This window comes from Corvus hawaiiensis, chromosome 4, assembly GCF_020740725.1.
Source record: "Corvus hawaiiensis isolate bCorHaw1 chromosome 4, bCorHaw1.pri.cur, whole genome shotgun sequence".
In the NCBI taxonomy this organism is placed as follows: Eukaryota; Metazoa; Chordata; class Aves; order Passeriformes; family Corvidae; genus Corvus; species Corvus hawaiiensis.
In genome coordinates, this window is record NC_063216.1 from 79,018,668 (window position 1) to 79,045,994 (window position 27,327).

General features: G+C 53.8%; 1 protein-coding gene across 1 annotated transcript in view; it reads right to left on the minus strand.

Moving 5' to 3' along the window:
* Positions 1-27,327, minus strand: part of AHCYL2 (adenosylhomocysteinase like 2) — an 83,589-nt gene that overhangs the window by 14,015 nt on the left and 42,247 nt on the right. Inside the window, 5 exon segments of the mRNA XM_048300564.1 lie at positions 813-907; positions 2,921-3,023; positions 4,027-4,127; positions 4,684-4,827; positions 11,258-11,366. Coding sequence (XP_048156521.1) covers positions 813-907; positions 2,921-3,023; positions 4,027-4,127; positions 4,684-4,827; positions 11,258-11,366 — 552 coding nt within the window.

The following is a 27,327-nucleotide window of genomic DNA, read 5'->3' on the forward strand; positions in this document are numbered from 1 at the left end:
TGATTTCTGTGCTCCAGGAGCAGGTGTGAAAATCAATCCCACAACGAAGAGGTCTGAAGAGATCCCGGGAAAGCAAAATCCGCATTTTCTGGAACGCTGGCTGTTCCAACAGTGACATTTGGGATGGGAAATTAATCCTCAAAGAGCAGGAAAAAAGCTGCTCTCGTGTCTAGACTCAGTCTGGTACCTCGGGGGTGGAATTTTGTGACATTCCCGGTTCTTTTTAAAGGTGACAGCGACTGGAAGGGACAAAATCTCACCTCAAACAAGCCAAGATTGGCAAAAACCCAACTGAGATCCACGTTTATCTTCCACCTTTGACTGCTTCTCATCTCATTTAGATCAGGGCTCGAAGGCTTTGGGGAAATGTGATGGAGACAGCACAGCTGACAGCTGAAAATCGTTCTGCTCACCCAGCTCCAGGTTCTCTGTTTTCCCTGGAAACAAGGGCGGGATGGAGCGGCGGAGGAGGGGCTGGGTTACCTGAGGTTTGGGTGGTTTAAAGTGTGGGAATCACGGAAAAATCTGGGCTTTGTTCTGAGAAATCCCAGCAGCCAAAGGTGAGAATTGAAGGGTGAAAAAGGATGGAATCTCGTCTCGAAAACCACAGATTTGGAGCCGTTTTTAGCAGGAGGGTTAAAATGGAACTGCAGCACGACACCGAGAAATCAACCGGAACACCCCAAAACCCGCGGTGAGGTGGTGAAACAAAGCCTTGCTTGGCAAGATCCAGGAGACTTTAAGTGCCCTTCCCTGCTGCTCCTCTCCAGGTGGGAGCTTCCCAGGTGCTTCCCAGGTGTTTCCCAACTCACCATGTTGGGCTGCCAACCCTCGACGTTGACGCAGCGGTCGATGCACCACCAGAAATCGTCCTCGGATTCGCCCTTCCAGGCAAACACAGGGAACCCTGGGCACGGAGGGAGAGGGTGTTAGCACAGGCAGATCCCTTGGGAATCGCCTCTGGGGGGATACTCGTGGAAAGCACACACAGGGATTGGCTTTGAACCTCCCTCACCTCTTCCTCTCGCCCAGGAAAGAGTCCCCTGGCTCTCAACAATGCCAGATTTATTTGCCAAATCAGGATTTCCCTGCAGATCGGATTGTCAGGCGGCCTGGACCCCAATTTATTAATTGATGTGTTAATTGATTTGAATGCATTGTGATCGTGAGCGGTTGTTACTCAGCTTTGGTGAGCAGGATACTCAGCTTTGGTGAGCAGGACCCACGAGCAACGCGGTGAGTTTGGCTTCTGCTGGGTCTCCAAGAGCTCGTGGTCAAAGCTGTGGCCTCAGCCAGGTGAATTCCCTGGACTTACCCAGGTAAAATCCCTGGATTCACCCAGGTAAAAGCCCAGGACTTAACCAGGTGAAATCCCTGGTCTTACCCAGATAAAATCCTTGGATTTACTCAGGTAAAATTCCATGTCTTATCCAGGTAGAATCCTTGGCCTCACCCAGGTAGAACCCCTGGTTTTAGGGCAAATCCCTGACTTCATCCAGGTAAAACCTTTGGCCTCACCCAGGTAAAGCTCCTGAATTTGCCAAGGTAAAATCCCTGGTCTTAGCCAGGTAAAATCCCTGACCTTATCCAGGTCAAATCCCTGGATTTACTTATGTAGAATTCCTGACCTTATCCAGGTCAAATCCCTGGATTTACCCAGGCAAAATCCCTGGATTTACTCAGGTAAAAACCGTGGCATCACCCAGATAAAATCCCTGGTCTTATCCAGGTAAAATCCCTGGTCTTATCTGGGTTAAAACCTGTGGCCTCATCCAGATAAAATCCCTGTTTTTAGGGCAAACCCCTGGATTTACCCAGTAAAATCCTTGTTTTCAGGGTAACCCCCTGGCCTTATCCAGGTAAAATCCCTGGATTTACCCAGGCAAAATCCCTGTTTTTAGGGAAAATCCCTGGATTTACCCAGGTAGAAGCCCTGGATTTACCCAGGTAAAATCCCTGTTTTCAGGGTAAACCCCTGGCCTTATCCAGGTAAAACCCCTGGATTTACTCAGGTAAAAACCGTGGCATCACCCAGATAAAATCCCTGGCCTTATCCAGGTAAAATCCCTGGTCTTACCTGGGTTAAAACCTGTGGCCTCATCCAGATAAAATCCCTGTTTTTAGGGCAAACCCCTGGCCCTATCCAGGTAAAACCCCTGGATTTACCCAGGTAAAAACCATGGCATCACCCAGATAAAATCCCTGGCCTTATCCAGGTAAAATCCCTGTTTTTAGGGCAAACCCCTGGCCTTATCCAGGTAAAAACCCCTGGATTTACTCAGGTAAAATCCCTGGATTTACCCAGGCAAAATCCCTGTTTTTAGGGCAAACCCCTGGATTTACCCAGGTAGAACCCCTGGATTTACCCAGGTAAAATCCCTGTTTTCAGGGTAAACCCCTGGCCTTATCCAGGTAAAACCCCTGGATTTACTCAGGTAAAATCCCTGGATTTACCCAGGCAAAATCCCTGTTTTTAGGGCAAACCCCTGGATTTACCCAGGTAGAACCCCTGGATTTACCCAGGATTTCCCAGGTGAGCAGCCACACGCTCAATTCCTGGGCTGTGAATTACCTTCCTCCCCCCGAATTCTCTCTTCCACCCAAGCTCTGCCCCAAATTGTGACATTTAAATCCAGTTTCTCTCCATTTCCCTGAGCAAAACAACTTCCAGCTTCGGCTCATCACACGACATCTTTACCACATCCTTTTACACTCCAGGGGGATGGGAAAAAGCAAAACTCCATTCCAAGAGTTCCAGAGCACTGGAAAGGATCGATTTTACACTTTGGGTTTATTCCAAAGCGAATGCAGAGGGGAAAAAAAAAACCCCAAAGAGGTGAAAAATGAGCTGAAACCGAGGGAGCAGCAAAAATTCCCTGGAAAATCCAGGAGGAGCCAAGAGGGAGAAGTCGTTCCCTACCGCTCTCAGCCAGGGCAGCAGCGACTTCGTTGAGGGTGGAGTAGATGTTGCAGGCAGCCCATCGGCACTGGGCTCCCAGCGCTCCCAGGGTCTCCATCAGCACCTGCAAAAAATGGGAAAAAACGGGAAAAAACGGGAAAAACCCACTCAGGGAGCGGCACAACCCGGGAATTTGGGTGCTGCTTGTGAGAAAGGCGCTGCTGCGCGGCTCCGAGGGTGGGTTAAGCTTCTGAAAGGTCTCTGAAGTTGGGTTTAAGCTTCTGGGGGCTCTCTGAAACTTGGTTTAGGCTTCTGGAGGGTCTCTTAAGTTGGGTTTAAGCTTCTGGGGCATCTCTGAAGTTGGGTTTAAGCTTCTAAAGGGTGTATGAAATTTGGTTTAGGCTTCTGGAGGAGTCTCTTAAGTTGGGTTTAAGCTTCTGGGGGGGGTCTGTGAAACTTGGTTTAGGCTTTTGGAGGGGTCTCTGAAGTTGGGTTGAAGCTTCTAAAGGGTCTATGAAATTTGGTTTAGGCTTCTGGAGGGGCCTCAAGTTGGGTTTAAGCTTCTGGGGGGGTCTCTGAAGTTGTTTTAAGTTTCTAAAGGGTCTCTTAAGTTGGGTTTAAGCTTCTGGGGGGACTGTGAAACTTGGTTTAGGCTTCTGGAGGGGTCTCTTAAGTTGGGTTTAAGTTTCTGGGGGGTCTATGAAATTTGTTTTAAGCTTCTGGAGGGGTCTCTGAAGTTGGGTTTAAGCTTCAGAGTCAGGTTGGAGCAACCTGGTCTAGCGGAAGGTGTCCCTGCCTGTTGGAACTGGATATTTTTAAGGCCTTTTCCAACCCAAACCATTCCAGGACTGGATCATTCCCAGGCCCAGGGGCCTCTGAATCAGTTTTTAGGCAGCATCGGGGTCATCAGGAAAGGGCACAGGAAGCGATTTTGGAATGGAAGCATCTTTGCAACCCTTTGAGCGGATGGCAAACCAAGAACTGGGTAAAATCCCAAAGCTGGCAGGAGAAATCCCTCCTGTGCCGTGTTTTGGGGAGAAGGGCAGCCCCTCCTCGCTCTGCCTGGGCTCTGTTTTGGGGCATGAGCAGCGGGGTTTTGGGGCCGGGGTTTTGGGGCGGGCTCTTACAGCCGTCTGTGCCGTGATGTGTGTGCAGCCCACGATCTTGGCCCCGGCCAGAGGCTTCTCCCCCTGAGCTCTCTTCCTCAAAGCCATGAGCGCCGGCATTTCTGGAAGGAAAAAGGGAAAAGGAGGCCATGGATGGGATGGGAAGCGGGATGAGCACAGGAGGAAGAGGCAGCAGCGCTTCCCAGCCCCTGCCCGGCGCTCCCACAAACTCGCAGGGCTGTGGCAGCTTCGAAACAGCCAAAGCCTCGAGAGCAAACCCCAAAGGAGTCAAAATGACCCCAAATCCCTCCGGATTTTTCCCGGTTACGTTCAAATTTCTGCCTCCTCCAGGAAAATCTGCTTCGGAGTGAGGATTTGGGATTTGCTGCTCCACTCCAACATCCCTCCAACACCCAAACCCTGCCTGGCCTTTGCTATTGACCTTCTGGAGGTAATCAAGCTAAACGAAAACCGTCCCGTTCACGCGGTGGATTTCATCTGTTCTGCCGATCTCATGGAACAGCTCTGACTGCAGAGCACCTCGAACCCCACAAAACCCCGCAGGAGCTTCTCCATCCCAACAGGGACGGGGTGAAGAAGTGCCCAGCACCCCGAGCCGCAGCAGAGGAGGATTTGGGAGGAGGAAGAGCCGCGCAGGAGCTGGGTTCGGGTGCTTACCCTGCTCGGCGATCTCGATCTCGCGGCGCCCGAACTCGGCCTGTTTGATGTTCTTCACGCAGAAATCGCTGCTGCCCTTGGAGTTCTTCTGCTGCTTGTCCCGGGGCGAGGTCTCGTCGTCGGAGCTGTCCGTGTAGGAGGCGGCTGCGGGGAGGAGAGGAGCTCAGCAGTGGGATGAGACATCCCCTAAAGCCCCGCGGGGGAAGGGCGTGGGTGTGCTCTTCCATCCCAACTCTTCGGGGCGCAGCTGGGATCTCTCCTCCTCCTCACAGGGACTGTTTTCCCTGCTGGATTTACCTGGGATGAGTTTTTAATTCTCATCTCCCTCTGCTTCAGCACCACACCTGAGGTAATCGGCTTGAGCACTGCCGGCTTCCCACACGGGCTCATCTCCACGGCCTTCTCCCAGCTCTCTTCCCAAAGTTCTCCCAGCTCTCTTCCCAAACTCCTCTCACCTCTCTTCCCAGAAGTTTTCACATCTCTCTTCCCAGAAGATCTCCCACCTCTCTTCCCAGAAGTTTTCCCATCTCTCTTCCCAGTTTTCCCACCTCTCTTCCCAAAATTCTCCCACCTCTCTTCCCAAAGTTTTCCCACCTCTCTTCCCTAAATTCTCCCACCTCTCTTCCCAGAAGTTTTCCCATCTCTCTTCCCAAAATTTCCCCACCTCTCTTCCCAAAGTTCTCCCATCTCTCTTCCCAGTTTTCCCACCTCTCTTCCCAGAAGTTTTCCCATCTCTCTTCCCAGAAGTTTTCCCATCTCTCTTCCTAAAAGTTTTCCCACCTCTCTTCCCAAAATTCTCCCAGCTCTCTTCCCAGAAGTTTTCCCATCTCTCTTCCCAAAATTCTCCCATCTCTCTTCCCGAAGTTCTCCCCCCTCTCTTCCCAAAATTCTCCCACCTCTCTTCCCAAAGTTCTCCCCCCTCTCTTCCCAAAATTCTCCCACCTCTCTTCCCGAAGTTCTCCCCCCTCTCTCCCCAGAATTCCCGAGTGCAGCTCCCAGACACCCCACAAAAGGCCTGTCCATGTTCGGAGCACTCCAGACCCACCAGGAGCTGTGGCTTCAGGCGGGACTCACAGAGGACCCCACTCCATCCCCGACAGCCGCGGCGCAGGGTGTGAGCTGATGATTATCCGGACACCGTGGGATTCCCAATCCTTGGATCTGCTCCGAACGGATGCGTGGAAGGAACTTCTCCATCGGGAGGATAACACAAGCCTGGCGTGGATGCTCCAGGGAGCTGCTGGCTCTCTGGCCTCGGGGGACTTCAGGAATTGTTTGGAGAGCTGGGGATCACCGGATCCTTTCCGGAGCCCCACGGGATCAGACGAAGCCTCTGCCCCAGGAGTGGGTGTGGATGGGCTGAATGAATTCCAGGAGCTGTCCATAATTGTCTTCCTTTCCTCTCAGCACCTTCCAAACTTTGGGTTACGGAATTGACCGTGGCAGACACATGGGAGAGCCTTCATGGAGCCACAAATCCCCTTTCCCGCTCATTCTGGTTCCTAAAATCACCCGTATTTCAATAGAACCGCATCCATTTTTGATCCGAGTCACGCTGGACTAACCACCACTCCCGCTGCGGATCAGCCGAAGGAATCCCTCGTTTTCCTCTGGAATCTGCCCCCACGGAGGGAAACCAAACCTCTTCCATCTTTCAGGACTGCCACCAGCAGCCAGAGCAACGCAATCGGCTCCAGCTCACGGCTCCTCTTTCCTCTCCAGATGACCCTTCCAGGACCCAGCTGGCCATTCCCTCATTCCTCATGGAACTGCTCTGCTCCAAGTCCTTCCTCTCCAGCTCACGTGGTGCTTGCAAAACCATCCCGAGCCTGGCATCCAGCGGTGTGCTCCAGCCCAGAGGAATTCCGCGGTGGAACAGCTCCGTCCATGAGCTGGCCGCTATCATGGATCGCTGGGAATGACGGATGTGACGATGAGCTCTCCGCCTTCCACACCCCACAGGCCCAGCTCCCACAGGGAAAGCTCCGGATCCCACGGGAGCTGCTCCAGCCAACGGTCAAGATTCCCAGTTTCCACCCCAAACCTGCGCCAGGGGAATGAGGCAGCACAAGGGTGGGAGGTTCTTCCAGGGCTGATCCCATCACCACCCACCAGCGCTCCCGGAGAGCTGCAGCATTCCAGAGGCATCCAGGCCTCGAGCGAGGACGGATTCCAACAGCTCCTTCATTTATTCAGAGTAAATCAAACCATCTTCTACCCTGAGCAGCTCCAGTGACACTTCCACCCCAAAAAAGCCCCCAAAAAGGAGTTCAACCCCCACCCCAACCTGGCCACGGGTTTGTGTTTCCTGCAGGCTCCCCACTTTCCCTCCTGGCTCACGGGAAGGGTTTCCACAATTCCAAGGAACAAAAGCTCAGCCCGGGTGCCGCAGGTGTGCCAGGCTCCCCCAGAGCCACCCGGCTCCTGATCTGAGGCCATCAGGAAGGAATTAGGCATTGTTGGAATTTCTCCCCATCCTCAGCAGGGTGTGAGGGGCAAATCCCACCCTGCCAACAGCCCCTGAGGGCAGCGGGGCTCCGCTGCTGCTCCCGATCCCACGGCGGCTCCCGAGGCTCGGCGGGGCCGGATTCACCACAAAGGGCACCTTGTATCGTACCAAACTCGGCGTGCCAAGGGCTCCAGGGGGAAGGATTAATTAGCTTAATTAGTCCTTGAAGACGGTTAATCTGTGCAGAGGTTGCTTTAAAACCAGCGAGTTTTGGTTCTGGGGGCTAAAAGCAATTTTTTAAAACCCTCCCCCCCAAAAAAAAGAATCCTGCCTGGAGTAGCCAGATTTTCATAAGCAGGAGGTTCTTTAATGTTAAATACATCTGAAATAAATATAATAGGAAGCAATGTAAAATATTATTTTGCATGATATTTATTTTATATAAATTAAGAAATAGAATGTAAGGTAATATAAAAGAATAGAATATAAAAGCAAACCTGATATGAAAGTGTCCATAGAATTCTGGTAATTAAAGCAATGCTGTCAGTGAATTTAACAGCAAAATAAATCTCTAAAAGTCCATTTTCCTTTGCTTTTCTGTAAAATGGAAAACAAGGAGTGAAAGGAAAGGATTCCAGTCATTAATTGATGGGACAGCTTCCTAAAAATATTCTCCAAAGTTGATTAATGAAAACTTCCTCCCTGGGCTTGGCATTCTGTGAGGTGTGGAAAATTTGAGCACAAATGGGATTATTTGCGTTACGAGTTTGTGTCTCCGTCCAGAGAGGTCGAGGATTCCACATCCCTGGAAGTATCCAAGGACGGACAAGGCTTGGAAGAACCTGGCACAGTGGGAGGTGTCCCTGCCATGGCAGGGCTGGCACTGGAGGGGCTCTGAGGTCCCTTCCCACCCAAACCATTCCAGGATTCCCTGAATCCACCATTTCCATTACTGATGCATTATTTGCAGATTGTTGGACTCCACGATCCACGTGGGTTCTTCCCACCTCAGGGTATTCCACAATCCCGTGGTTTCCAAGAGAACGACACAAAAGCGGCGGCGGCTCTCAGGTGACCTCCGCCCACGCCCAAACCAAGCAAAGCCCAGGTCGGAGCCTAAACTCAGCCAAGTTTGGCTTTGCTGATGTCCGAGGTGAGGATCCACTCCTGGCTGCCGAAACTGGCATCGCTAAGGGCAAGAAAGGGCAGCCTGACCCTGTCACACGCCCCAGGGAAGGACAAACCTGGTTTGCTCCCTGTGAAACCTTCCAAAACAGCATGAGGATGAATTCCAGGTATTCCTTGAATTCCAGCTCTTCCTGTCCTGATCCCACCCACAGAACGTGCCCGTGGTGGGTAATGCACAGCATCGAGCACTTGGATCATCCAGGCTGGGCTGACCTAAAAGATTCCCCAAAATGCCCAGCTGATCCCCAGGAATCTTTCCTGGAGCAGAAAACAACGATCTGAGTTTTGAAGAAAGGGAAGTCGGTGAAATTTAAGTTAACATCAAGTCAAACACCGCCTCGATTCCGAAGGGAGCTCCCAGTTCCGTGACTGGGAATGGTTGGGCTCCGAGGGCTTTTCCAACCTCAGTGATTCTGTGATTCCTCCCCTCCACTGCCATCTCTCTGCTCCTCATGCTTCCTCTTTTCCAGCCTTTTCCCATCCCAGGAAGGCTCCAATGGGCTGTTTAGACTGTGCTGCTGCTCAGTCTGGGGAAGGAGAATGACAAAGATCCCCTCGAGGATGTCCTCATGGCATTTATCTATGGATCCATCCATCCATCCATCCATCCATCCATCCATCCATCCATCCATCATCCATCCATCCATCCATCCATCATCCATCCACCATCCATCCATCCACCATCCATCCATCCACCATCCATCCATCCATCCCTCCATCCATCCATCCATCCACCATCCATCCATCCATCCATCCATCCATCGATCCATCCATCCATGGATCCATCCATCCACCATCCATCCCTCCATCCATCATCCATCATCCATCCATCCATCCCTCCATCCATCCATCCATGGATCCATCCCTCCATTCCTCCATCCATCCATCCATCCATGGATCCATCCATGGATCCATCCCTCCATCCATCCATCCATCCATGGATCCATCCCTCCATCCATCCATCCATCCCTCCATCCATCCATCAATCATCCATCCATCCATCCATCCATCCCTCCATCCCTCATCCATCCACCCATCCATCCATCCGTCCTTCCATCCATCCATCCATCCATCCCTCATCCATCCACCCATCCGTCCCTCCATCCATCATCCATCCATCCGTCCTTCCATCCATCCATCCATCCATCCATCTGTCCATCCCTCCATCCATCCATCCATCCATCCGTCCTTCCATCCATCCATCCATCCATCTGTCCATCCATCCATGTCCATCCCTCCATCCATCCATCCATCCCTCCATCCATCCATCCATCCCTCCATCCATCCCTCCATCCGTCCGTCCATCCATCCATCCATCCATCTGTCCGTCCGTCCATCCATCCGTCCATCCATCCCTCCATCCATCCCTCCATCCATCCGTCCATCCCTCCATCCATCCATCCCTCCATCCATCCATCCATCCGTCCGTCCGTCCATCCATCCCTCCATCCATCCCTCCATCCATCCGTCCATCCATCCATCCATCCAGCCGCCATTGTGGGAGCGGAACTCTTCCATCAGGACTGCCAGCCTGGCTCCTTTCATTAGCGGGGAATGTCACACTTCCATGAGATCATGAACTGGAGTTGCTGATGCTTCAGGAGATGTTCAGTGCAAGGAGAGGAGGAGAACTCCCCAAAGTTGCTCCAAGTTCTTCCAGCTGTGACTTGGGAGCGAACACGGTGACATCAGCCAGGCTGAGCAGACTCAGAGTCTGCAAAAACGGTCCCAAAATATTCCCAGGTGCTCAGGGATCAGATGGAATTACGGATTCCGAACTGAACTGGGGCTGATGTCCCTCTGGAGAGAACATGGCATGAGCATTCCTCAATTTCTCCTGAAAGCCTTTTCCATGGCAACGCAGTCAGTGCCAGCAGCGTGGGTCACCCAGGCTGTCCCCAACCTTTGGAGGGCTCCTCCCAGCCTCTGGAAAAGGCTTTGGAGGTCCCTCCAAGCCTGCAGGGCAGCACAAAGGAAGCAGCAACCTGGGAGCTGGGAAAGATGAGGAACAGTCGGCTTTTCCACCAAAACCGGGATGAAGCCACTGGACTGTGGTGCCCAGGATCAGATCAGGACCTCCAGCAGCTGCATCTTCTGGAGAGGAGCACCTCTGCCGGGAGCTGAGTGACCAGATGACCACAGCTCTTCCACCTCTGCTCTTCCAAATCTGCCAGGAAACGCAAAGAGCTCCTCCCAGCCCGGCCCTGTCCGAGCTCATCTCCGACATCCTCGGAATCGCGGGAATGAGTGGAGAAACACCAAGGAAGATCCCCACTTTGGAGGACTTCTGGCCACCAGCCAGGTCTGTGTGCAGCCACCACCACGAACCATCAGGAGCAGCTGGAGCCAGAATTCCCTGACATTTTCCACACTCCACAGAGCTGAGTCAGAGCTTTGAACCTCTCAGGCTGCGCTGGACAAGGCTCAGAGCAACCTGGACTTGTGGAGGATGTCCTTGACCACGGCATGGGGTGGAGTGAGATGAGCTTTAAGGTCCCTGAAATCACCCAGATTCTCCTCAAATACACTGTGAGCTGCCAAGTATCCAAAAAATACATCCAGCGAGATTCCAGCAGGAGAAACCCCTTCCAGGAGCCCTTCGAAGGTCCCCAAAGACTCCAACCTCACGTGCAACAAGCCTGCAGTGGGATCGCTGTGGATTTGTTCAGGAGCAGGAGGGAAGGTGACGCTCAAGCACGGACACAATGTGGAAAAACCGTTTTCCTGAGCATGGGAGGAACAGGAAGGGGAGGAGAAGAGGGACTGGAAGGAAAGGCAGCAGCAGCTGCCCACCAGAGTTATGAGGAGAGAGCAGAAGTGTGAAGAGCACCAGAATAATTTAATTTTATATCCAAGACGATGGGGGAAAAAAGCAACAGCCCTCTTTGCATGCCTTCCCGACAAGGCCAGAGCAGATCCGGGAGATCCCGGACTCACCTGAGCTGTAGCTGTCCGTCGAGGACTGCGAGATGGAGCGGGACAGCGACCGGCGGCCGATCTTGGTCGGGCGCTTGTTGAACTCCTGCTTTTGGTCAGCAAACTGGATCTGCGGAAAGAAATCGGGGATTTTCTGTAGAACACCCAGCAGATCAATCCCGAGAACTCAAAGCCTTGCGCAGACACCGGCACCGGCTCCGTTATGGGCTGGAGCACAATTCCTGCTATTAATAGCGGATTTTGTTCAATTTCAGACCCTCCGGCAGATGAAGAGATGTCAGTGCAGGCTGTTGGATTTTGGGAGCACAGATGGCTGGAGAACACAAGTTTTTAAGAGCACACAATTCTAGCCAACAAATCCAGAAATGAAGGATAAGCCATTAACCCAAAGCGATAATCCCGGTGGGAGAGACTGCATTTCCCAGGAACGCTGCAGCAGTGGGTGGAACACCAATATTTTGGGGCATGAAGAGCCCCAAGGCCGTTCCCATCCCATCAGCAAGGAATGGAGATTTCAGACTCCCCCAAGGCCCTGAGCAGCACCAGGCTCAGCCCCGCCAAGCTGAGAGAGATTTCAGCCAACGAAGCCGATCTGCTCCTAAGCGTGCAAGAAGGGATAAGCAAATTTCCCCGGTTTTACCAGGAAAACGACATTTAAAGTTGGTATTGGAGGAGGAATCTTTCTCTAAGCATCACTGTACTCCTGCCGTTGGTTGTCAACAGTAAGAGGAACAAAGAATCAGAATTTTCTTACTCCCTAAATTCGGGTTTCACAACAGTTCATCCCTCCTGTTCCAACCCCGACACCTTCCACCATCCCAGGCTGCTCCAAGCGCCATCCAACCCGGCCTTGGGCACTGCCAGGGATCCAGGGGCAGCCCCAGCTGCTCTGGGAATTCCATTCCAGCCCCTCTCCACCCCCCAGCCAGCAATTCCTTCCCCAGATCCAACCTAAACCCACATTTTTTCAATTCTCTTTACGAGGCTACTGGGCTGTATTTAAGAATTCAGGAGGACAGAATTACAGTTCCAGGAAATATTTCAGCTCCCAGTGCTCATCGAGCCAACCCTCGATGTTCCCGTTGTGTTCACGATTCCTCTCAAATCTCAGGGAAATCGGAATCACAATTCCGATTGCTTGGACTCTGAGCATACCCTGACTCACTCTGGGACAACGGGGTTAAATACTGACATCTCCAAAATACTCAGAGCCATTAATTGAGGTTGTTAACGAACCCCCAGGGGTATTCAGAGAAGTTCTGTGATTTTCAGGAAGATTTAGCCAGGAAGAGGCAGATCCCGTTCTGGGAATTCAGACTTGAGCTCAGTGGTTTAAGGGGTGCTGCTGAGATGGGTGGGTGATGCTACAGAGGTGGAACCCTGTGTTTTGGGCCAGAAAGTGAAGGAAAAGGGATAATTCAGAGTCCCCTGTGAGCCCAGGTTTGTGTTGGGATGGGGGATGACCAGGCCACAGTGCCGGGGAGGAGGGAAGGACCTGGGAGAGGAGGGAAAGATCTGGGAGAGGAGGGAAAGATCTGGGAGAGGAGGGAAGGATCTGGGAGAGGAGGGAAGGACTTGGGAAAGGAGGGAAAGACCTGGGAGAGGAGGGAAAGATCTGGGAGAGGAGGGAAGGACCTGGGAGAGGAGGGAAGGACTTGGGAGAGGAGGGAAAGGTCTGGGAGAGGAGGGAAGGACCTGGGAGAGGAGGGAAGGACTTGGGAGAGGAGAGAAGGACGTGGGAGAGGAGGGAAGGACCTGGGAGAGGAGGGAAGGACGTGGGAGAGGAGGGAAAGGTCTGGGAGAGGAGGGAAGGACCTGGGAGAGGAGGGAAGGACGTGGGAGAGGAGGGAAAGGTCTGGGAGAGGAGGGAAAGATCTGGGAGAGGAGGGAAGGACTTGGGAGAGGAGGGAAGGACCTGGGAGAGGAGGGAAGGACCTGGGAGAGGAGGGAAGGACGTGGGAGAGGAGGGAAGGACGTGGGAGAGGAGGGAAGGACCTGGGAGAGGAGGGAAGGACGTGGGAGAGGAGGGAAGGACGTGGGAGAGGAGAACAAGACCCAGGAGAGAAGGGAAGGACTTGGGAGAGGAGGGAAAGGTCTGGGAGAGGAGGGAAGGACGTGGGAGAGGAGGGAAGGACCTGGGAGAGGAGGGAAGGACGTGGGAGAGGAGGGAAGGACGTGGGAGAGGAGAACAAGACCCAGGAGAGAAGGGAAGGACTTGGGAGAGGAGGGAAAGATCTGGGAGAGGAAAGAAGGACCTGGGAGAGGATTTTCAGCCGCACCTGGGAGGTTTTTCCCTGCTCATCTTGACCCAAACAGCAGAACACTGGATCAGGAGCACCCGCGGGAGGGGAAAATCCACAGCGAACTCGTGTTACAGCCAGGGCCGCGCTGGGATTAACGCCCTGATCCCGGCGGGATGGGGGCTTTGCACACACCGGGGCTTCTGTTCCCCCTCTAAGCTGCTGGCCTGAAAGAACTTCCCTTTTTTTTCCCTTTTTCTTCCCTTCATTTAAAACAAATCCCTGCACAGCTGAGCGGCTCCATCAGAGGAGCAGTTATTGGTGTGAAGCGGAGCTGGAGACAGGCAGGAATTGTAACAAAGGGGAATCATTTGTGCTCAATTCCCATTTTCCCTCCCCACGTCGGCTCCTCAAGGACATTGAGCACAACCATCTCACGGGACACAGCGATATGGATAATCCAGGGCTCTCGGAGCCCTCCCACATCCAAAACCACGTAAACGACGAAGCAAAAGAAGTCCTGGAGCGAATCCGGCAGAATTAGACCCAGACTTTAAAATAAACCCTACCCTCGACCTCTTGAAGGTTTAAACCTTTTTAAGGCCACCACAAGCCGGGTCCAGCTTTAGCTGAGACTGCCAAGAGCTGGAGGGAAGCACCAGGAAAGGGAAATTTTGGGAAAGGGCCAGGTCAAGGCTTGGATCTGCTTTTGGCTTGCGTTGACCAACGTCCTTTGGCTCAATCCTTTGGGGAAGAGAGAGAGTGGCCAAAAAGAGAATTTCACGGAATCCCAGAACAGTTTGGGTTGGAAGGGACCTTAAGGATCATCCCATCCCACCCCCTGCCATGGGACAGCTTCCCCTATCCCAGGGTGCTCCAATCCCTGCCAAACGCACTCCAGCCGCGTTCCAGCCCCACTGGGAAGATGGGGACATTCAAGATGGGGGTGGAAACAGAGATTTGGCTCCAGGCTGAGCTTGTTCAGCTCCTACCAAAACACCTCTGAAGGCAACAGCCAACCCTGCATGGGGTAACGCTCCAAGGAGAAGCTGTGGAGCCTTGGATTCCTCGGATTTAGGTGCCCGACCTGCTCTGGGGTGACACAAAAGCTGCTGCCTTCAACTCCCAGCAGGAACAAACGATTCCAGCTGGAAAACCTCCCCTGCAGGGGCACAAGGGGTTAATGAGTGCTACGTGCAGGTGTGTGCTCGTTACATTCCAAATGAGCCTCGGCTCTCTCTGACCCGGCCTTTCTATCACCAAGAGCCACCTTGAGCTACTTCTCCACGCAGAAAAGGTCCCGTTATCCAAGGTTTTCCTGGAAAACCTCCCTGCACCGACCCCACCGACTCCTCCATCGCTGTGCTCTGAAGAACAACCCTGGAGCAACGTGTTTGGCTCAACGCTTCGTCAGTCCCGAGAAAAAACGAAGAGAAGCTCTCCGGAGATCGGGAATTTCTCCAGCTGGGGGCTCCAGGAATAAGTGATTGGGTGGAAACAGCAAGGAAAAGAGGAAGAAAATAGAGATAAGACAGAAACGAACGCGTTTTTGAGGAGGAAAACGATGATTATGGTCCTACAGAGTGCCCTCACCTGGGCTTTCATCCCCGAGTCCCCGTTGACGTTGTACTTCTTCTTGTTGGGCATGACGGCCTCGCCGGCTGCCCCTGGGCGCCGCTGCCTCTGGAGCAGGGAATGCCCCCCCATTTATAGCCGCCAGCCCCATCCCGCTCCTGCCCGCAGATCCTGCCCGCTCTGGTTTCACCGGAGGCGGAGGCAGGCAGCCACGGAGGGAGGGAAGGAGAGGGAACCAGTTGGATTTTCGGACTCTTATTTTATTTTTTTTTTCTCCTTTTTGGCAGGGAAGGACCCCAGGACTTAATGAGGCGTCCCGACAAACAATTCCTGCCTGTGTTTCATGTGGAATTACAGCGTTCCCTGACCTCGGACGCTTCGCGGCAGTTTTGAACGTGGCCCGGCTTGTGCGTGCATAACAATGGCTTATTTATGTAACCAGAACAAGCTCCCCTGCTCGCTGTAATTAACTTGCTAATTAAGCTCTTTTAACTCGGGTCCTCCCCTCCCCACTCCCTCTTTCCCCCCCAATGTCAGATGATTGCATTCACACAGCCTCATTAGAAGGAAATTAACTAATGAGCAACTAAAACAGCGGAGGCGGTTGTCGGACGGCAAAGTGGTTTTTAATTATCCCGGCCCTGGCCGTGTCCCCCAGGGCAGCCAGGGCAGAGTTTGTCCTTGGAAGGGTCCGGACTCGGACATTCATCCCTTTGGAATTATGCAATCACAGAACGGGTTGGGTTGGAAGGGTCCTTAAATCCCATCCAGTTCCACGGTCCCAGGGTGATCCAACCTGGCCTCAGACATCTCCAGGGATGGAGCAGCCACAGCTGCTCCGGGCAGGATGCTGAGGGGTTTTTATGGGAATTATCCTGGGTGATACAGGGCCAGGGATAAAACTCCTTGGGTGACAACGGCAGCTGCTAAATGAGAATTGAAATGATCGCCCTGCACGGGGTCAGCTCATTCCACAGCCTTTTAGGTGGGAAGAGATGATCCAGGGAAGAAATAATGGGGAAAACGAGGGTGGTGAGGTTGCTGTGGTCTCTTCCAACCCACCCCATCCCGTGATTTCATTCTGTGATTCCAAAGAAAAGGGATCTGGGAAGCAACAGGGCACCACAATTGTCCTCAGCACCATTTCTGACTAAATATGGAATAAAAAGCTCCCCAAGCCCTGGTTTTGTACACCTGATTTACACCTGATTTAGCCCGGATTCACCACGGATCGGATCTGATCCTGCTCCTCAACACTCGTCCCGAGGATGGAAAACGCTGCCAGGGAAAATTCCTTCCAATTTTCCTGCCAGCTGCAGCCCTCGATGGCGTTTTTCATCTCCAGGGAAAATTTCAAGGAATCCACTAAAAGAGTACGAATTCCTGAGCTACATGAAAGCAACTCCTGGAGGAATGGATGGGAGGGAAAAAAAAAAGGAGGGAAAACCCTCCCCAGAATTCCAGAGTTGTAGAACAACTGGGAAATGGAAATATGGAGTATTTCCAATGTGGAAATATGTCAGGGAATAAGAATCTGGGATCAGCACTGTTTTTCTCAATTGACACCGTGGCCGAAGTTGTGTTTTCCAGGAGGATTTTTCATTTTCCACATTATCCACGAACCTTTTCCTGCAAAATCCTCAGGGAGACACGACTTCAGCTCAGCGTAAATCAACTCAAAGCCTTCAAAGGGGGAAAACCCCTCATTTTATGGGAACACCAAAGCACAGACTCCTTTTCCAGCAGGTTTTCACATCAAAATACCTAAACCCAAAGGCTTTTCCCAGGGAAAAATAAAGCCTTTGTTTTTCCCTCAGTGAAGGTTGAGTCCGACACACTAAAATGAAGAACCAATATTCCATAAAAATGCTAAAATCAGAGGTTTTTGCTTCATCTCCACCCCAGAGCTCAGGAATCTTCTGTAAATCATGGGTCAGTCAAATAAAACCAGGGAGAACTACGCTCCATCCCAGTAAATTGTTCTGTAGTGAGAACGTCTTTCATTGATTCTTGGCCACGGATATTTCTTTTTTTCCAGGGAACAAAGGGAGAAAACAATGCTTTTTTTGGTGGGATTAAGTGGCACCAGCATTGCTATCAGCTTCCAAATCCACCTGCAAAGAACTTGGGAAGTTAAGTTTCCACGTGGAGTGAGTTAAAACCCAGCGTTTTGTGGATGGAACAGCAGGATGAGGTGGTGGCCTTGGAGAAGTGCCACTGCTCGGTGACAAACGTCCTGGGAAGTCCAGGAAGTTTTTCCAGTGGAAAAACGCCTCATCCAGTGATGATGCAAAGAGATAAAATCAATTTACCTTTTTTTGGATGGCGAAGGGCGAAGACTGGAGGAGAAGCGATTTTGTGGGACCAGCACTGAGGGGACCAAAGTCACTGTCCTGATGTCCCACCAGAGCCTCCAAACCTCCTCCCGCTTCCCTCCCATCCCTATTCATGAAGGAAAAGTTTGCTTCCTGCAGCACTGGAGCTGCCAAGGCGGATCCTTCACCTCCTGCTCCCTTTTCCCTGTGACACCCGAGAGGCGCTGGGGATAGCGGGTGTCGGCAGGAGCCCGGCTCCTCCCGCGGCACCGGTGATGCCGGACCCTCTCCGTGCTGGGAATGAGCTCCAACCCTCAGCTCTGCTCTCCTCAGCCACCCACCGAGCCCGGATCATATCATTCCAAGAAAGGGACTGTCCAAACCCGCTCATTCCAGAGTTTCACATGGGTTAAATCGATGTGGGATCCTGGCTGAGCCGGGAATTTCACCAGAGCTCAGAGCGTTTCCGATTCCGCTTCTCCAAAGGCCGCACGGAGCTGGGCTCCAGGATTAACAAACAGGCTTAACCCTTCGGCATCTTCCTTCTGGGAAAACACTCCAGGAATGTGCAGGTTCAAGCTGGTTTTAGCCACAGGATTTGGGAAAGGAAGGTTGTCCAGCCCTGGCACAGCTGCCCAGGGAGGTTTGGAGTGCCCATCCCAGCAGGAGTTTCAAAGCTGTGTGGAGGCGGCACCTGGGGACATGGAGCAGTGGTGGGGAATGGTTGGACTCCACGGGCTCCGAGGGATTTTCCAACCTTGGGATTCTGTGATTCCATCAGAGTCCCAAAATGTGGAAGAACCCACATTTTAACCCGTTTTCCCAAGAAGCAATCCAAAGGAATTATTATTATTATTATTACTATTATTATTATTCTTCACTGCTAATATAATTTTCCAATATTTGGTTAATAATAAGAGGTGGGCTGAGGTAAAAGCAGGGACTCGGCAAGAACATTAAGACCTAAAAGACTGTTTGGAATAATGACCGTAAAGATAATGAGCAATTTAGAGCTCAGGCTAATTATTTCTTGCAATGTGGCTGCTCCCTCCCACGCTGACCCGAGGAGCCACATAAAATGCGAACGAGCCGAGTTAAAATCCTGATTAAAAACATCGCTGCAGGACATGACCCCGAGCCCTCTGGAGACAGATTCCATGCCACAGCAGCTTTAAACCATCCATAAAATCATAAAACCACGCTGGAAAAGGAAATTACTGAGGCTGTAAGGTAAAAAAAAAAAAAGTCTATTTAAATCAAGTTTTTGCCACTTGACCCTGATCCCAGCGGCACCGAATCCATCACGGGAAAATCAGAGGAGGGGATGGAGGCACAGGGAGAGGTTTTGTTTTTAAGGAGAACTCCACGAACTCTGGGCTTTTCCCAAGGAAAAATGCACCTCGGAAATGAACGAACGGGTGGAATTGTTGAAGCAGTAAAAGAAGCTGTGAGTGATGCTGAGTTTGTCACGGATAACCCTTAAATGCAAAGCTCGTTCCCTGGTTGTTGATGTGGAAATGTGATACATTTTCGGGGAAGGCTGAAAGAATCGTGCTGCAAACAAAAAAAAAAAACGAGCCAGAGGCAGAATAAACCGGAATTCTACAGTAAAATCCATAGAATTAAGAAAGGGATAGCAGGGAACATAAAGCTGGATTCCAAGGGGAATAATGATACCTGAATGCAGTGCACGGATATTATTTGTAAACAAATATCGAATCCTTTGTAGGAGCACCAGAATTCCAACTTTTTATCATGCATCGATCCAAGTATTTTTAGAACTCCCAGGAAGGACAACTTCAAATCCAGGAACTGGAGATGTGAGCAGAAATACAGGAAGAAATAACAAATATTGGTCCATTTTTGGGTCACACGACACCAACAAAGCCCCGGGGGACACGCGGAGCCAATCCCAGGCACGGAACCTTCTGCCTTCCGAGCCCTGCCAGGTTTTTGGAGCAATGTCATTTTATTTTTGGCTGCTTTGGGAATTCTTCCCGCCGGAGAAGCAAAGAAAAGTGTATTTTAGTACCTGGTATCCATTCTAAACTCTTTAACCACCCCAGTGAGGAGCGCTCGTCGCCCCAAGTTTTAGAGGTTTTATTCCAACAACAGAATGTAAATTGATGGTAAAAACTACGGTGAAAAGATGGATCTGAGATGAAATTCCCAATCTCTGGGAACACGCTGTGGATTCTGCCCCAACTCTCCTCCCCGCCAGTCCCAAATTCCTATAAAAATTAGTTGTTAATACCACGGATTTGGGGTGACCAAATCATCCCCCGTGCCTTGGCTGTTAATTACGAGGCAAGAAACGCTGCCAAAGGACGGGGCTCGTTAATTCCCCACCTTAACGAGCCTCGTTCCAGCTAAATGCCTTCGTGTCCTGAAGTTCCCTCCAGGAATTCAGCTGGCTAAAAGGAGCAGGTCGGTAACTCACCATCCACTCGGGCAGCTGGAAGGCGCCGGCGCCGCCGTCCCACATCTCCGCTGGTGAATCCTTCCACACTCACACCTGGGAATGCACAGGGATGCACAGGGATGCACCAGTACAAATCCTTCCAGGCTCACACCTGGGAATGCTGTGGGATGCACAGGGATGCACCAGTACAAAACCTTCCAGGCTCACACCTGGGAATGCTGTGGGAATCACAGGGATGCACAGAGATGCTCCAGTACAAATCCTTCCAGGCTCACAGCTGGGAATGCCGTGGGATGCTGTGGGATGCACAGGGATGCCCCAGTACAAATCCTTCCACGCTCACACCTGGGAACGCCGTGGGATGCACAGGGATGCCCCAGTACAAATCCCTCCACGCTCACACCTGGGAACGCCGTGGGATGCACAGGGATGCCCCAGTACAAATCCTTCCACGCTCACACCTGGGAACGCCGTGGGATGCACAGGGATGCACCAGTACAAATCCTTCCATGCTCACACCTGGGAACGCCGTGGGATGCACAGGGATGCTGTGGGATGCACAGGGATGCCCCAGTACAAATCCCTCCACGCTCACACCTGGGAACGCCGTGGGATGCACAGGGATGCCCCAGTACAAATCCTTCCACGCTCACACCTGGGAACGCCGTGGGATGCACAGGGATGCACCAGTACAAATCCTTCCACGCTCACACCTGGGAATGCTGTGGGATGCACAGGGATGCACCAGTACAAATCCTTCCATGCTCACACCTGGGAACGCCGTGGGATGCACAGGGATGCTGTGGGATGCACAGGGATGCCCCAGTACGGATCCCTCCACGCTCACACCTGGGAATGCTGTGGGATGCACAGGGATGCACAGGGATGCCCCAGTACAAATCCTTCCACGCTCACACCTGGGAACGCCGTGGGATGCACAGGGATGCCCCAGTACGGATCCCTCCACGCTCACACCTGGGAATGCTGTGGGATGCACAGGGATGCACAGGGATGCCCCAGTACAAATCCTTCCACGCTCACACCTGGGAACGCCGTGGGATGCACAGGGATGCCCCAGTACAAATCCTTCCACGCTCACACCTGGGAATGCTGTGGGATGCACAGGGATGCACAGGGATGCCCCAGTACAAATCCCTCCACGCTCACACCTGGGAACGCCGTGGGATGCACAGGGATGCCCCAGTACAAATCCTTCCACGCTCACACCTGGGAACGCCGTGGGATGCACAGGGATGCACCAGTACAAATCCTTCCATGCTCACACCTGGGAACGCCGTGGGATGCACAGGGATGCTGTGGGATGCACAGGGATGCCCCAGTACAAATCCCTCCACGCTCACACCTGGGAACGCCGTGGGATGCACAGGGATGCCCCAGTACAAATCCTTCCACGCTCACACCTGGGAACGCCGTGGGATGCACAGGGATGCCCCAGTACAAATCCTTCCACGCTCACACCTGGGAATGCTGTGGGATGCACAGGGATGCACCAGTACAAATCCTTCCATGCTCACACCTGGGAACGCCGTGGGATGCACAGGGATGCTGTGGGATGCACAGGGATGCCCCAGTACGGATCCCTCCACGCTCACACCTGGGAATGCTGTGGGATGCACAGGGATGCACAGGGATGCCCCAGTACAAATCCTTCCACGCTCACACCTGGGAACGCCGTGGGATGCACAGGGATGCCCCAGTACAAATCCTTCCACGCTCACACCTGGGAATGCTGTGGGATGCACAGGGATGCACAGGGATGCCCCAGTACAAATCCTTCCACGCTCACACCTGGGAACACCGTGGGATGCACAGGGATGCCCCAGTACAAATCCTTCCACGCTCACACCTGGGAATGCTGTGGGATGCACAGGGATGCACAGGGATGCCCCAGTACAAATCCCTCCACGCTCACACCTGGGAATGCTGTGGGATGCACAGGGATGCACAGGGATGCCCCAGTACAAATCCTTCCACGCTCACACCTGGGAACACCGTGGGATGCACAGGGATGCCCCAGTACAAATCCTTCCACGCTCACACCTGGGAACACCGTGGGATGCACAGGGATGCCCCAGTACAAATCCTTCCACGCTCACACCTGGGAACGCCGTGGGATGCACAGGGATGCCCCAGTACAAATCCTTCCACGCTCACACCTGGGAATGCTGTGGGATGCACAGGGATGCACAGGGATGCCCCAGTACAAATCCCTCCACGCTCACACCTGGGAATGCTGTGGGATGCACAGGGATGCACAGGGATGCCCCAGTACAAATCCTTCCACGCTCACACCTGGGAACACCGTGGGATGCACAGGGATGCCCCAGTACAAATCCTTCCACGCTCACACCTGGGAACACCGTGGGATGCACAGGGATGCCCCAGTACAAATCCTTCCACGCTCACACCTGGGAACGCCGTGGGATGCACAGGGATGCCCCAGTACAAATCCTTCCACGCTCACACCTGGGAATGCTGTGGGATGCTGTGGGATGCCCCAGTACAAATCCTTCCACGCTCACACCTGGGAATGCTGTGGGATGCACAGGGATGCCCCAGTACAAATCCTTCCATGCTCACACCTGGGAACGCCGTGGGATGCACAGGGATGCTCCAGTACAAATCCTTCCACGCTCACACCTGGGAATGCTGTGGGATGCACAGGGATGCACAGGGATGCCCCAGTACAAATCCTTCCACGCTCACACCTGGGAACACCGTGGGATGCACAGGGATGCCCCAGTACAAATCCTTCCACGCTCACAGCTGGGAACGCCGTGGGATGCACAGGGATGCCCCAGTACGGATCCCTCCACGCTCACACCTGGGAACGCCGTGGGATGCACAGGGATGCCCCAGTACAAATCCCTCCACGCTCACACCTGGGAACGCCGTGGGATGCTGTGGGATGCACCAGTACAAATCCTTCCATGCTCACACCTGGGAACACCGTGGGATGCACAGGGATGCTGTGGGATGCACAGGGATGCCCCAGTACAAATCCTTCCACGCTCACACCTGGGAACACCGTGGGATGCACAGGGATGCCCCAGTACAAATCCTTCCATGCTCACACCTGGGAACGCCGTGGGATGCTGTGGGATGCTCCAGTACAAATCCTTCCACGCTCACACCTGGGAACGCCGTGGGATGCTGTGGGATGCCCCAGTACAAATCCTTCCACGCTCACACCTGGGAACGCCGTGGGATGCACAGGGATGCTGTGGGATGCACAGGGATGCCCCAGTGCGGATCCCTCCACGCTCACACCTGGGAATGCTGTGGGATGCACCAGCCCAGCCCCTCAGCTCACAGAACCTCCAGGGCCAGATCCCCCAGCGGAGGGGTCCCTCAGGATCCGGCCTCGCGCTCGGGGCAGCGATGGGTTCCTCATTCCTGCTCCAAGTCCCGCGCCAGGGAAAGGCTCAGATCCAGCCCAGTTTCACAGCCCTGATTTCCCACCGGCCTCAGCTCTGCTCAGGGTTTGAGTCAGGACCAACCTGGCCGCGGTGTGGAGGATGCGTCCATCCATCACCTGCCGATGGTCCTGTCCCCAGAATTCCGATATCCCCACGGATCCGGCAGCGATGTCCCGCCTGGATTTAGACCTGGATGTGTCCAGCAACGAGGATTTCACTTGGCACCACCAAAAGTTCCTGCAACCTCAACTTGAAGAGCGCAGGGACACCTCAAATCGTGACCGAAGTTCAGCTCCAACTCGATCCGGTTCAAAATGAGCTCCACATTCCAAGGTGGACGCTTTTAAAGGACCGGCGTTCAGCGCAATCTCGGGAAGAGCGGGCATGGAGCCGCTGGAAGGGCTGCAGCTCCCTCTGCTGAGCAGAAGGAACATTTGGAAAGGGATCTCCCACTCTTGCAGCGGCACAATTCCACATCCAGACTGGGATCCGAACACAATCCCGACCCTTCGCAGAGACGAGAACTCAGTTGTGGCTTCGGTTTAACTGAAACTCGCTGCTCCGCTCAAAATTCCACGCTTCCACGAGCTTTTGGAGCCCTCTTTGGAATGTCATCAGCGCCGGGGTGCAGGGTGGGGCTGGGAGCATCCACCTTCTTTTCCTCCCTTGGAATTCCCGTTCTCTGCACGGAATGTCCTGGAGTTGGCTGTATCTGGGGCGATGTTTTCCCACTGGTGGCAAATTCCCCCTTCCAGACTGAAAGAAGCTTCCGGTCGCTGCTGCCTTGAGCCCATCCCATTCCCGTCTCCAAGAACATTAAGCTGGGGCCAGGAAAAAGCCGGAGTGTGGGATTTCCACAGCACTGGATATTCCCAGGGAGCTGAAGGGCTTCCCAGAGCGCTCGCTGTCCTGCACACGGGGCATTCCCTCTTCCATGGAAAACATGGAATCATTGAGGGTGGAAAAGCCCTTGGAGCCCATGGAGTTCCAACCATCCCCAGCACTGCCCAGGCCAGCGCTGCCCACGTCCCCAAGTGCCACATCCACGCAGCTTGGAAATCCCTGCAGGGATGGGCACTCCACCCCTGTGCCAGGGCTGGACAACCTTTTCCAGGAAGGAATTCTCCCAATATCCAACCTGAACTTTCCCAGGTACGACAGGAGCCTGTTTCCTTTACCTCCAGATCAGCACATGGGGACAGGGAATGGGACCTGTGGTCACCTCATCACACGCAGCCTCTGCTGCTCCTTCCTCCGCTCGCTCCTCCCCCGTGGGGTCTCTCCCATGGGATCATTCCTTCAGGAATGCTCCAGCCTGGATCCCTTTGCCATGGGCTCAGTCCCTCAGGAATGCTCCAGCCTGGATCCCTTTGCCATGGGCTCAGTCCTTCAGGAATGCTCCAGCCTGGATCCCTTTGCCATGGGCTCAGTCCCTCAGGAATGCTCCAGCCTGGATCCCTTTGCCATGGGCTCAGTCCTTCAGGAACTGCTCCAGCCTGGATCCCTTTGCCATGGGCTCAGTCCCTCAGGAATGCTCCAGCCTGGATCCCTTTGCCATGGGCTCAGTCCCTCAGGAATGCTCCAGCCTGGATCCCTTTGCCATGGGCTCAGTCCTTCAGGAATGCTCCAGCCTGGATCCCTTTGCCATGGGCTCAGTCCCTCAGGAATGCTCCAGCCTGGATCCCTTTGCCATGGGCTCAGTCCTTCAGGAATGCTCCAGCCTGGATCCCTTTGCCATGGGCTCAGTCCCTCAGGAATGCTCCAGCCTGGATCCCTTTGCCATGGGCTCAGTCCTTCAGGAATGCTCCAGCCTGGATCCCTTTGCCATGGGCTCAGTCCTTCAGGAATGCTCCAGCCTGGATCCCTTTGCCATGGGCTCAGTCCTTCAGGAATGCTCCAGCCTGGATCCCTTTGCCATGGGCTCAGTCCTGCAGGAATGCTCCAGCCTGGATCCCTTTGCCATGGGCTCAGTCCCTCAGGAACTGCTCCAGCCTGGATCCCTTTGCCATGGGCTCAGTCCTTCAGGAACTGCTCCAGCCTGGATCCCTTTGCCATGGGCTCAGTCCTGCAGGAGCTGCTCCAGCCTGGATCCCTTTGCCATGGGCTCAGTCCTTCAGGAACTGCTCCAGCCTGGATCCCTTTGCCATGGGCTCAGTCCTGCAGGAATGCTCCAGCCTGGATCCCTTTGCCATGGGCTCAGTCCTTCAGGAATGCTCCAGCCTGGATCCCTTTGCCATGGGCTCAGTCCTTCAGGAACTGCTCCAGCCTGGATCCCTTTGCCATGGGCTCAGTCCCTCAGGAATGCTCCAGCCTGGATCCCTTTGCCATGGGCTCAGTCCTTCAGGAATGCTCCAGCCTGGATCCCTTTGCCATGGGCTCAGTCCTTCAGGAATGCTCCAGCCTGGATCCCTTTGCCATGGGCTCAGTCCCTCAGGAATGCTCCAGCCTGGATCCCTTTGCCATGGGCTCAGTCCTTCAGGAATGCTCCAGCCTGGATCCCTTTGCCATGGGCTCAGTCCTTCAGGAATGCTCCAGCCTGGATCCCTTTGCCATGGGCTCAGTCCTTCAGGAACTGCTCCAGCCTGGATCCCTTTGCCATGGGCTCAGTCCCTCAGGAATGCTCCAGCCTGGATCCCTTTGCCATGGGCTCAGTCCTTCAGGAGCTGCTCCAGCCTGGATCCCTTTGCCATGGGCTCAGTCCTGCAGGAACTGCTCCAGCCTGGATCCCTTTGCCATGGGCTCAGTCCTGCAGGAACTGCTCCAGCCTGGATCCCTTTGCCATGGGCTCAGTCCTTCAGGAACTGCTCCAGCCTGGATCCCTTTGCCATGGGCTCAGTCCCTCAGGAATGCTCCAGCCTGGATCCCTTTGCCATGGGCTCAGTCCTTCAGGAGCTGCTCCAGCCTGGATCCCTTTGCCATGGGCTCAGTCCTGCAGGAATGCTCCAGCCTGGATCCCTTTGCCATGGGCTCAGTCCCTCAGGAATGCTCCAGCCTGGATCCCTTTGCCATGGGCTCAGTCCTGCAGGAATGCTCCAGCCTGGATCCCTTTGCCATGGGCTCAGTCCCTCAGGAATGCTCCAGCCTGGATCCCTTTGCCATGGGCTCAGTCCCTCAGGAATGCTCCAGCCTGGATCCCTTTGCCATGGGCTCAGTCCCTCAGGAATGCTCCAGCCTGGATCCCTTTGCCATGGGCTCAGTCCTGCAGGAACTGCTCCAGCCTGGATCCCTTTGCCATGGGCTCAGTCCTTCAGGAATGCTCCAGCCTGGATCCCTTTGCCATGGGCTCAGTCCTTCAGGAATGCTCCAGCCTGGATCCCTTTGCCATGGGCTCAGTCCTTCAGGAACTGCTCCAGCCTGGATCCCTTTGCCATGGGCTCAGTCCTTCAGGAACTGCTCCAGCCTGGATCCCTTTGCCATGGGCTCAGTCCCTCAGGAATGCTCCAGCCTGGATCCCTTTGCCATGGGCTCAGTCCCTCAGGAATGCTCCAGCCTGGATCCCTTTGCCATGGGCTCAGTCCTGCAGGAACTGCTCCAGCCTGGATCCCTTTGCCATGGGCTCAGTCCTGCAGGAATGCTCCAGCCTGGATCCCTTTGCCATGGGCTCAGTCCTTCACTGCTCCAGCCTGGATCCCTTTGCCATGGGCTCAGTCCTTCAGGAACTGCTCCAGCCTGGATCCCTTTGCCATGGGCTCAGTCTCTCAGGAATGCTCCAGCCTGGATCCCTTTGCCATGGGCTCAGTCCTTCACTGCTCCAGCCTGGATCCCTTTGCCATGGGCTCAGTCCTTCAGGAACTGCTCCAGCCTGGATCCCTTTGCCATGGGCTCAGTCCCTCAGGAACTGCTCCAGCCTGGATCCCTTTGCCATGGGCTCAGTCCCTCAGGAATGCTCCAGCCTGGATCCTTTTGCCATGGGCTCAGTCCCTCAGGAATGCTCCAGCCTGGATCCCTTTGCCATGGGCTCAGTCCTGCAGGAATGCTCCAGCCTGGATCCCTTTGCCATGGGCTCAGTCCTGCAGGAGCTGCTCCAGCCTGGATCCCTTTGCCATGGGCTCAGTCCTTCACTGCTCCAGCCTGGATC